At 40.8% G+C, this 11,874-nt stretch overlaps 1 protein-coding gene across 3 annotated transcripts in view; it reads left to right on the forward strand.

Moving 5' to 3' along the window:
- The window catches only part of LOC115421075 (low affinity immunoglobulin gamma Fc region receptor II-like), a 299,216-nt gene that overhangs the window by 142,426 nt on the left and 144,916 nt on the right, over positions 1 to 11,874 (forward strand). For 2 of the 3 annotated variants that reach the window (XM_030136784.1, XM_030136783.1), the window contains exons 3-5: positions 8,133 to 8,390; positions 8,782 to 9,024; positions 9,562 to 9,684. The exons of the other annotated variant lie outside the window; for it this stretch is intronic. In XM_030136784.1, coding sequence (XP_029992644.1) covers positions 8,133 to 8,390; positions 8,782 to 9,024; positions 9,562 to 9,684 — 624 coding nt within the window. The remainder of the gene's footprint in view (positions 1 to 8,132; positions 8,391 to 8,781; positions 9,025 to 9,561; positions 9,685 to 11,874) is intronic. 3 annotated transcript variants of the gene reach the window in all.

The raw sequence follows: 11,874 nt of genomic DNA on the forward strand, positions 1-11,874 counted from the left end.
TTATTATTATTATTATTATTGCGATCGACACATCACATATATTCCATCCATACCAGGTTTTTCATGTAAATAACTGGGTTGAATAGAATAGAATAGAATAGAATAGAATAGAATAGAATAGAACAGAACTTTATTTTCACTGTTACAGGAACAATGAAAATCCGTTTTGCAGCTCTGTTTCTGAAAAATATCACAAAAACTGTACCAACAAATAATAATAATAGTAGGGCTGGGCAAGTTAACGCGTTATTACCACGTTAACACATTCATTAAATAACGCCGATAATTGTTTTCATCTCGCGTTAATGCCGTTCTGCCTTTTAAACAAGTCTTAGTTCATTTATACATACGGACTCTTATTTTGAAACTCATGCTTTTATTTTGGCACTCCAAACGCACCACGCGCCGGTGCTGTGTATAAACTGTGCACGAGCTGAGAGGAGAAAAGAGCAAACTTTCCTTTAATGCTGAATCAAAGTGTGTAACTCCTGCAGTTCAACACCTGTATGTATCAGTCATTCTGTTGTTTACTAAATAATTTCATATACAAACGTGCCGTTAGAAACATGTTTATGACGTCATTTTGGATGTGTTTATTACAGTGTGTTATTAGCATGTTTAAGCTAATTGGTTTATGCTAGCAGTCGCAGATGGGTTGCTAATTCTTTCTGCAGGCTCATGTTAAGTTGATGTAAATTCACTGGTTGTGTTTAATATGCCAGCCTTTGAACTAACCTGTACTTATTTACCATGTGACTGTTGGATTAGCAGTTAATTTAAGTCTAGAATAATTACATCTGTGCGTTCTCTGTGAATATGCATATCATTAATAGACATAACTAATTGATTTATTTTGTCTTTATTTTATTAGTTAGTTCCTTCTTATGTCCGAACTGACTACAGTAACACTGAAAGGACAAAACATACGTTAGTGCAACTTATTCCGACCACTAGAGGGCCCCCTTTGCTTGGTTCTAACAACTGAACATCACATATTATTGGGCTTATTAGTATTAGTACTTATTAGTGGGACTAAGACTCCTGTCAATCACTCACAAGCGGAAATAAACTGGTGTGGACATAAACGTGTAAAAGTATCGGTCTGTTCCATGGACATTTTCATTTTAAGTGTCTTCAGATGGTGGGGGGGGAGAAGGACACAGGTGTGTGGAAGCACTGACATGTGCAATTATTTTTATCACCAGAGTACTTCAGTCTGAAATATCACTGAAAGGAAATACACACTGTAGACGCCCCCCCCCCGCCCCAAATATGACTATGTGATTAATCGCGATTAATCGCAGAAATCCATGCGACTAATTGCAATTAAAAATTTTAATCACTGCCCAGCACTAAATAATATACTAAATTACAAAGAAATACTATACTGTAAAAAAAAAAAAAAACAACCAAACAAACAAACAAAAAAACGTATTATTCCAGCTGCTGGGGTGCCAAAAAAGTACTTTTAAATAACGGAAAATAATCATCTCATAAAAATACAGTAATTTTCCATAATTAAAATACAGTTTTTTGCCCTAACTTTACATGATACAATGTTTAATATAGAATATTTACATGTATTAAAACAATCAAATTACCTATATATGTATATAAATATATATATATATATATATATATATATATATATATATATATATATATATATAATATATATATATACATATATATATATATATATATATATATATATAATTTTCAATGAGACTCAGTTGTCCAATCCACTGATAAAAACTGTATTTGGACAGTTTATCAGTGCTTATACATGTTATACATTCACAGAAATACATTTATTTAACATTTTTGTTGTGAAACCTCCCGTAATTACACAAGATATTTGTCAATTAACAAACAAGTCTGGTTAAACTTACAAAACAAATATTTCTTTTACAGTTAATCGTAAGTAATTTTATCTCGATTTCATTTATTTATTTATTTTTGCAATAGTAAACTTTAAATTAACAGTTTAACCTCATAAATAGAAAAGAAATATGTGTGAAATTCTGATACATTTGCAAATGTATTTTTCTGTGAAAAAAGAAAAAAATTCTTTTAAAAAATGGAAATTTTATGGTTATTCACAGTTACAGTTTTTTCATGTTATTTTCCATTTGACATGTAAAATCACAGTCTATTTTGTCATTTCATTGATATTTTCCTGTATCTTAAAAATACAGGAAAAATCTGTAAAATAAACAGTGAAAATTCTGTTAAATTACTTTTTTTTTCATACAGTGTAAAATATGCAAACGCTAACTCTATATAATATAGATGAAAGAACTATACACAAGATATAATGGATATATATACAGTCAATCAAGATTAAAATAACAGGGACAAGATAAAAGCAGAGGTTTTTGAGGAGTGAGAGGGGTTTACAGGGGTCACAAAATTACGTTGAACCTGTTCCTTCCCACCTAAATTATGTTAATTTCCTCCCATTTGTCATTCTAAGTTACAAAGCTTATAATTGAAGGACAAAATTAAATAATGATGCCTCACTTAAAAGGTAACAACCTCTAGTTCCAGACATTTTTTTTTTTGAGCAAATTGTTATTTTTAGTATGTGGCTAAAATACAGCCTCTACAACATAAGGTTAAATTTAGCTGATCCCCCCCCCCCCCTAATTTAAAAACCTATTTTTAAGGAGGAACATAATTAATCAGACAGTCCCATTAGTTTTAATGATATCCAGATGATTCTTTCAATAATTACATTTTTCCTAATTTCATTGCACATGACAATATACAATGTATACAATGTTGGCTTTCAAAGACATGTATTCAGTCAGAACTGCTATGCCATAATTTGATCTAATGACTAATCTCACGTCATGTGTTTTGTGTGTGTTTCTTAGTTGAACTAGATGAACACAAATCCCTACGAGGCCTGATGTCCTGGGGTCACGCTGTCACCCCCATGTCTCTGACCAAATGGTGTGGAAGGCTGTTGGACCAGGTGAGTCCACCATGAGTTTATATCAGTGCCATCAATCTGGTCTGAATTTAGAAGGAAGCAAACACATTATTATACTGGAACAAGAGCATGTGGTCCAGTCTGTATAATAGATAGATAGATAGATAGAGAGAGAGAGAGAGAGAGAGAGAGAGATAGATAGATAGATAGATAGATAGATAGATAGATAGATAGATAGATAGATAGATAGATAGATAGATAGATAGATAGATAGATAGATAGATAGATGATAATGGATGGATGATGCACAGGTGGATGGATGGAAGGGAGGATGATATAGATGGATGGACGGACGGTAGGACGGATGATAGATAGATGGATGATGATGAATGGATGATGATGGATGGATGGCTGGATAGATGGATGATAGATAGATGGCTAATGATGGATGGATGATGCACAGGTGGATGGATGGAAGGAAGGATATAGATAGATGGATGATGATGGGTGGATGATATAGATGAATGGATGGATGGATGGACGGACGGACGGATGACAGATGATGGATGGATGACATTAATAGTATTTATTACAATAAAATTATCTGAGTTTAATCTCAGTCTCTGACTCTTATGAGTTTTTTCTCATATTTATATAATACAGTATGAACAGAAAATATCCATGTTTTATTTCTTGTACTTTTAATCAAAAAACTGATTAATTGAATTATTCTTAAAGAATATTTGAGGTTTTTGAATTGAGTTGTTTTATTTTTTATTGTTGAGTTTGATTAAACTGAGCCCAGTCACAAACACTTCTGTCATAATTCCAAACCCATGTGGTACTGGTCATATTTAAAGGGGTTTCCTTTGTCTGTATAGACCTGATGACTCACTCCATGTGACCTCTGACCTTCACACTGATCTGGTTATCACGGTAACAGCAAAAAAAACAACAATGAAAAAAATGAAGAAAAAAAAAAAGGAAGCAGCTCAGAAAGTGGAGAATAAAGAAAAGCAGAAGTTTGTGTTAGTTCCTGTTCAGACGACATGAAGACTCGGTGTGTGTTCCATCGTCTCGGTGAGTCCAACCATCAAACACTGGCCTGATCGATCACTGATCGGACCCATGGGTTCCTGATCAGGTCCACTTGAACAGGATGAGGTCAAAGGTCAACGTTCAGACGGAAAGGAGCAGTTTGATCCTGGGTTTGATGTGTCGACTGGAGCTGACCTTATAGGCGTTTCCATGGCGCCAGATGACAACACACAAACAGCTGATTGGACCGATGATTGATCTGTATTGATTAGAAGTCAAACATTATTAGTGTTGATTGGTTCCATTAGAGTCAGTTTGAACATTTGGATCAAAGAAGTCCATCTGTCCTTCAGAAGTGTTCAACTGAACCTTCTGCTGTGGAGTTGAATGACAGCTGTCAATCAAACAAAGGTCTGTTCAGTCTGGTTTAACCGGTCTGTTTAGTCTGGTTTAACTGGTCTGTTTAGTCTGGTTTAACTGGTCTGTTTAGTCTGGATTAACTGGTCTGTTTAGTCTGGTTTAACTGGTCTGTTTAGTCTGGTTAAACTGGTGTGTTTAGTCTGGTTTAACTGGTGTGTTTAGTCTGGATTAACTGGTCTGTTTAGTCTGGTTTAACTGGTGTGTTTAGTCTGGTTAAACTGGTCTGTTTAGTCTGGTTTAACTGGTCTGTTTAGTCTGGTTAAACTGGTCTCTGGTGGGTCTGTTTAGTCTGGTTCAACTGGTCTGTGGTGGGTCTGTTTAGTCTGGTTTAACTGGTCTGTTCAGTCTGTTTTAACTGGTCTGTTTAGTCTGGATTAACTGGTCTTTTTAGTCTGGTTTAACTGGTGTGTTTAGTCTGGATTAACTGGTCTGTTTAGTCTGGTTTAACTGGTGTGTTTAGTCTGGTTAAACTGGTCTGTTTAGTCTGGTTTAACTGGTCTGTTTAGTCTGGTTAAACTGGTCCGTTTAGTCTGGTTTAACTGGTCTGTTTAGTCTGGTTTAACTGGTGTGTTTAGTCTGGATTAACTGGTCTGTTTAGTCTGGTTAAACTGGTGTGTTTAGTCTGGTTAAACTGGTCTGTTTAGTCTGGTTTAACTGGTCTGTTTAGTTTGGTTAAACTGGTCTGTTTAGTCTGGTTAAACTGGTCTCTGGTGGGTCTGTTTAGTCTGGTTCAACTGGTCTGTGGTGGGTCTGTTTAGTCTGGTTCAACTGGTCTGTTTAGTCTGGTTCAACTGGTCTGTTTAGTCTGGTTAAACTGGTCTGTGGTGGGTCTGTTTAGTCTGGTTCAACTGGTCTGTGGTGGGTCTGTTTAGTCTGGTTCAACTGGTCTGTTTAGTCTGGTTAAACTGGTCTCTGGTAGGTCTGTTTAGTCTGGTTAAACTGGTCTGTGGTGGGTCTGTTTAGTCTGGTTCAACTGGTCTGTTTAGTCTGGTTAAACTGGTCTGTGGTGGGTCTGTTTAGTCTGGTTAAACTGGTTTCTGGTGGGTCCCTTTAGTCTGGTTCAACTGGTCTGTTTAGTCTGGTTAAACTGGTCTCTGGTGGGTCTGTTTAGTCTGGTTAAACTGGTCTGTTTAGTCCGGTTCAACTGGTCTGTTTATTCTGGTTCAACTGGTCTGTTTAGTCTGGTTAAACTGGTCTCTGGTGGGTCTGTTTAGTCTGGTTAAACTGGTTTCTGGTGGGTCTCTTTAGTCTGGTTCAACTGGTCTGTTTAGTCTGGTTAAACTGGTCTCTGGTGGGTCTGTTTAGTCTGGTTTAACTGGTCTGTTTAGTCTGGTTTAACTGGTCTGTTTAGTCTGGTTTAACTGGTGTGTTTAGTCTGGATTAACTGGTCTGTTTAGTCTGGTTTAACTGGTGTGTTTAGTCTGGTTAAACTGGTCTGTTTAGTCTGGTTTAACTGGTCTGTTTAGTCTGGTTAAACTGGTCTGTTTAGTCTGGTTAAACTGGTCTCTGGTGGGTCTGTTTAGTCTGGTTCAACTGGTCTGTGGTGGGTCTGTTTAGTCTGGTTTAACTGGTCTGTTTAGTCTGGTTTAACTGGTCTGTTCAGTTTGTTTTAACTGGTCTGTTTAGTCTGGATTAACTGGTCTGTTTAGTCTGGTTAAACTGGTCCGTTTAGTCTGGTTTAACTGGTCTGTTTAGTCTGGTTTAACTGGTGTGTTTAGTCTGGATTAACTGGTCTGTTTAGTCTGGTTAAACTGGTGTGTTTAGTCTGGTTTAACTGGTCTGTTTAGTCTGGTTAAACTGGTCTCTGGTGGGTCTGTTTAGTCTGGTTCAACTGGTCTGTGGTGGGTCTGTTTAGTCTGGTTCAACTGGTCTGTTTAGTCTGGTTAAACTGGTCTGTTTAGTCTGGTTAAACTGGTCTCTGGTAGGTCTGTTTAGTCTGGTTAAACTGGTCTGTTTAGTCTGGTTAAACTGGTCTCTGGTGGGTCTGTTTAGTCTGGTTAAACTGGTCTGTGGTGGGTCTGTTTAGTCTGGTTCAACTGGTCTGTTTAGTCTGGTTAAACTGGTCTCTGGTGGGTCTGTTTAGTCTGGTTAAACTGGTCTGTTTAGTCCGGTTCAACTGGTCTGTTTATTCTGGTTAAACTGGTCTGTTTAGTCTGGTTAAACTGGTCTCTGGTGGGTCTGTTTAGTCTGGTTAAACTGGTTTCTGGTGGGTCTCTTTAGTCTGGTTCAACTGGTCTGTTTAGTCTGGTTAAACTGGTCTCTGGTGGGTCTGTTTAGTCTGGTTAAACTGGTTTCTGGTGGGTCTCTTTAGTCTGGTTCAACTGGTCTGTTTAGTCTGGTTAAACTGGTCTCTGGTGGGTCTGTTTAGTCTGGTTAAACTGGTTTCTGGTGGGTCTCTTTAGTCTGGTTCAACTGGTCTGTTTAGTCTGGTTAAACTGGTCTCTGGTGGGTCTGTTTAGTCTGGTTAAACTGGTCTGTTTAGTCCGGTTCAGCTGGGCTGTTTAGTCTGGTTCAACTGGTCTGTTTAGTCTGGTTAAACTGGTCTGTTTAGTCCGGTTCAGCTGGGCTGTTTAGTCTGGTTTAACTGGTCTGTTTAGTCTGGTTAAACTGGTCTCGGGCAACATGGTGGTACAGTGGTTAGCACTCGTGCCTCACAGACAGAAGGTCCTGGGTTCGATTCCAACACCAGTCGATGGGGGTGGGGCCTCTCTGTGTGGAGTTTGCATGTTCTCCCAGTGTCTGCGTGGGTTCTCTCCAGGTACTCTGGCTCCTCCCACCATCCAAACACATGCACTGATAGGTTAATTGGTTAATCTAAGTTGCCCACAGGTGTGAATGTGAGAGTGATTCTTTGTCTCTATATGTTCAGTCTGTGATGAACTGGTGACATGTCCAGGGTGAACCCCGCCTTCACCCATAAGTAGCTGGGATAGGCTCCAAGTGACCCCCGTGACCCTAGTGAGGATAAAGCGGGGTCAGAAAATGAATGAATGAATGAATAAACTGGTCTGTGGTGGGTCTGTTTAGTCTGGTTATACTGGTCTGTTTAGTCTGGTTAAACTGGTCTGTTTAGTCTGGTCAAACTGGTCTGTTTAGTCTGGTTAAACTGGTCTGTTTTGTCTAGTTAAACTGGTCTGTTAAGTCTGGTTAAACTGGTCTATTTAGTCTGGTTAAACTGGTCTGTTTAGTCTGGTTAAACTGGTCTGTTTTGTCTAGTTAAACTGGTCTGTTTTGTCTGGTCAAACTGGTCTGTTTAGTCTGGTCAAACTGGTCTGTTTAGTCTGGTCAAACTGGTCTGTTAAGTCTCGTTAAACTGGTCTATTTAGTCTGGTTAAACTGGTCACCTTCTGTCTGTCCACTTCCTTAAACTGACTCTGAATCAGATTAAGTTGTTTTTTTGTTCAGACTGAACTCTGTCTCGTCCACAAACATGTCCAACCAGAGACCATTAGTGAAGGAAGACGCTCCACTGTGGACAACAGAGGACAACCACAACACTGGGGTCACTGGACACTGTTGGTTTGGGTTGAACTCTGACCTGTGTCCTCTGACCTCTGACCTGTGTCCTCTGACCTCTGACCTGTGTCCTCTGTCCTCTTCAGGTGTCTGTGTCCTGCTGCTGTCTGGATTGACTGTTTCTTCAGGTGAGATGATGAATTCAACCAATCAGACTCAATAACAGTTGGACATTTGGTCCATGTGTCTTTAACCTGTTGAATGTGTTGATTCTGTCCAGTCTCTGTGGACGTCCGTCCAAACCGTCAGCAGTTCTTCAGAGGAGACAGTTTGTCTGTGAGTTGTGCAGATGTTCAGACAGATGGATGGACAGTGAAGAGGACACTGAGGAACGGAAACACTGGGACATGTGCAGAGTTTGGAAGGATAGACGGGTCATTCTGCGTTGTCAATCGTCTCACGCCAGAGGCCAGTGGAGTTTACTGGTGTGAGACCAGTTCAGGACAGCAGAGTGACCAGGTGTCCATCACTGTAACAGGTGAATAAACTGAGCTGTGATTGGTTGAAGTGTGTCTCTAACAGGATTGGTGGTTCCTGAGGGAACTCCAGCTTTAACTGGAGGTTTCCAGTGTGGCCTTGTGGGTAGCAGGTTCTGTTCCAGACAGTGGACGTGGACCACAGCTCAGTCTGACCACCAATCAGCTCTCTGTATAGTTGGTGTGAGGAAAGTGGGCGGAGTCACACACATATTAGCTGTAGATGAGGACATCCCATATTCATCTAGTTTCAGATGTGGACACAGTTCAATGTTGAAGTCCCCCTTATGACCTTAGATCAGAACCACTGCTGGGAGTCCACTGCATGTGTGCGTCCTTTGTCTTTATTTGTGTCTCTGCTCTCATTTGTCCAACTCTGCTTGTATTTAACAGATATTTCTGTAATCTTGGACATCCCTGCAGTTCCTGTGGAGATAGGAAGTGATGTCACTCTGCACTGTAGAGTCAGAGGTGGTTCAACACCGAAAGCCGAGTTCATAAAAAACAGTCAGACACTCACACCTGTCCCAGTAGAAGAGTGGACCATCTCTGTAGACCACCTGTCTGATGCAGACCAGTACTCCTGTTATGTTCCATTGGTTGGTGAATCTCTAAAGAGCAGCCTGAGGGTCAAAGGTGAGGACTGTGACATCACTTCCTGTTCATAAAGTACACATTACAGACAGAACAGATGTAGGTCCCCTGGTGGACACTCATAGTACTGCAGTTCAACATTTTCACCACAATCAAACGTCTCCATCGTATGTTTCTATAAACACAGCTCAAACCAACAGATAGAACATGGATCTTCAAATCTTTGGTCACATGTTCCATCTGTAAAGTTGGTTTCAGATTTGACAGCTCTTACAGCGCTTTGGTTTCTGATCCAGGATTCAGTTGAATTGAATTCATGTAGATCATGAACATATGAAGTCAAACCAAAGTGGTCCCAGTATAAATCCTTGTGGAACACCAGTCCATGTATCCACATCAGTGCATTTCTAGACTGTCTTCTGTCTGTTATGAATGAGTGTAAATGTTGGACTTCCTGTTGGGTTCAGGGTTTGTTTCCACAGACGTTGTTCTTCATCTGGACCTGATCCATGGAACCAAACGTCTACGTCAACGTCAAATGAACTGAGACTGAAGATGATATTCTGTTGTCTCCTACAGGTTCCACTACCACTGATCCTACAACTTCTCCCTCTGGTTCCACCACCTCGATCATCATAGCTGTGGTCTCACTGGTTGTCCTGCTTCTGATTCTGGTTCTGCTGCTGTGGAAGAAACACAAAGGTGATGACCTGTCTCAACCAGACGTTAAATGTTTCATAAATGTCCCAGAGGTTTTGGTTCAGGTTAGTTTTAAGGGTCCAGTGTTCTGGTCCTCGTCCAGTGTTCTGGTCCTGGTCCCAGTCCTGGTTCACAGTGTGGTTCTGATGTGATGACTCCTCTTCTTGTGTCTCAGGTGACAGTGACTCCTCCCCTCCTGTAGATGTCACGTATGCTGATGTCACCATCGCTCAGGCAGCCAATAGGAGAGGTAGGAGACGCACCTGCACCTGAACCAGGTTCACTTAGATCCATGTGACCCGTTACCATGGTGATGTGTTTGTTTGACAGATAAACATCATGGAGAGGCTGAGACAGTGTACGCTGGAATCAAAACAAACACTGAAGGTAAACAAACAAATAAATAAATACATAAACCAACGACATTGTAGACTGTCACCATAAGGAACTGGACCTGATATGACTCAGCTTGTCCCAGTTCTGACCACGAGGAACATAAATGATGTTGAATGTAAAGTCCAGTAGCTGCTGTGTCTGGTACCAACGTCAGGGAGGCTGAGAATCCTCTGGGTGATGGATCAGAAAGTGTAGGGGAGTGGTTCCGACACAACAGGCTCTCAGTGCGTTTGGTCGCTCGTAGAAAGACGAACAAATCCTTTTTGTTGGAAGTTAAATGGTATCTGCAACTTCTGTTGGAATAATATGGCAGCAGTCGTCCTCTGGTGGGTCTTCAAGTCGCTCCAACCTGCTGATGATGCAAAGGAACATCATCAGCTCTATGAAATCCATCTGCTCTAACTGTTGTTGGTGATGAAACCATGCATGTGTTTGCAGATGCTCCTGGTCTGAGTCCAGGTGAAACCAGTCGGTAACTTTACCTAAAACCTTACGTGCCCACATACGTTAGACACTTTTACACAGATTCCAGAATAAAGGTCAGATGCTGATCCCACCTTTTTTCCTTTTTTCCAATCAAAGGGGCGGGGACACAGCGGATAGTGGGACGTATCACTTCAGGGTCAGAAATAGCCCAAGCATAGCAGTGTTGCTAACCTCTCCAGAGTCAGCGCATGTTTCACCGTTCCAAAAATGTTAGCATAGATAGAGTCCTCCGCTAGAAGTGACGACAGCTGGTGGATCTGGGCGTGTCCCCAGTCCCACATCTGTCTGAAGGTGTTGATTTGTTTACTGTTAACGGCCCACGCTAATTTTTAAATCCCCCCGGTGTGGGAGAGGCAGCGGGTGCATACAAAGGCACTGGCATGGATTCCGTGGCAGTTTCCCCAAGTACTGCGGCTTCATGCCACGGGTGAAAATACCATGTTGCTTCAGCACCAGTGGCATCTAGCCGCAGCACCATTATCACAAAGCCGTGGTACGTATGTTGGTATGTAGCCGCGGCACCAGTAGCATGAAGCTGTGGATCGAAGTGGTTTATTATGGAGTGAATAATTTTGACCTGTTTCAGGAGCTGAGGACGTCACCTACAGTCACGTCGTCAGCAACGGTCAGAGGTCATCCAGACGGAACCATGGTAACTGTGGCAACATCTTCTACGTCTTTTACCAGGGTTTCGTGGCATTTTGTTTTTGTTGTAAAAGTCTTTTTTGTGTTTTTCGCAGCTCAGTCATCTGATCCTGACGTGGTTTATTCATCAGTCAGACCAAGAAACACATGACCAGGAACACACATCAGGTTACCACGGTAACGTGGACGCCAAAATCCATGTGTTTCATTCCTTAACCAGGAAACGTAGATCAGCTGGTGGGTGGAGCCGTCTGTTTTATTGGTGCAGAGCTGTGGATGTTCACTTTTGTTCCGTTGTATTTAATAGATGTGTTTTGTTTCTTTGCTCCACACTGCCCTCTGGTGGTGACGTCATGTATTAAATTAAACTGGACTGAATCCTGTTTCCTGTTCCGACCTTTTGTGTGCGACTTTTTCCATTGTTTCCAAACTGTCGGACTCTTTGACTCACCCACCCGCTTTTATCCATATCTTCGTCTAAAGTCATTATTTATTTACTGTATGATGTCTTATATTTGTGCTTTGCAATATCTTCTGTTCTTCACTGCAATTTTTTTTGAAGAAAAGGGTTTTGTGGATGCGCTCCAGTTGTACTCTGTAGTAGGAGCAGCGGCCTGATGTCCCTAATCATTGAAGTTAATTTCGTTTGATGTACTCTGTACTGTC

Source organism: Sphaeramia orbicularis, chromosome 6, assembly GCF_902148855.1.
Source record: "Sphaeramia orbicularis chromosome 6, fSphaOr1.1, whole genome shotgun sequence".
In the NCBI taxonomy this organism is placed as follows: Eukaryota; Metazoa; Chordata; class Actinopteri; order Kurtiformes; family Apogonidae; genus Sphaeramia; species Sphaeramia orbicularis.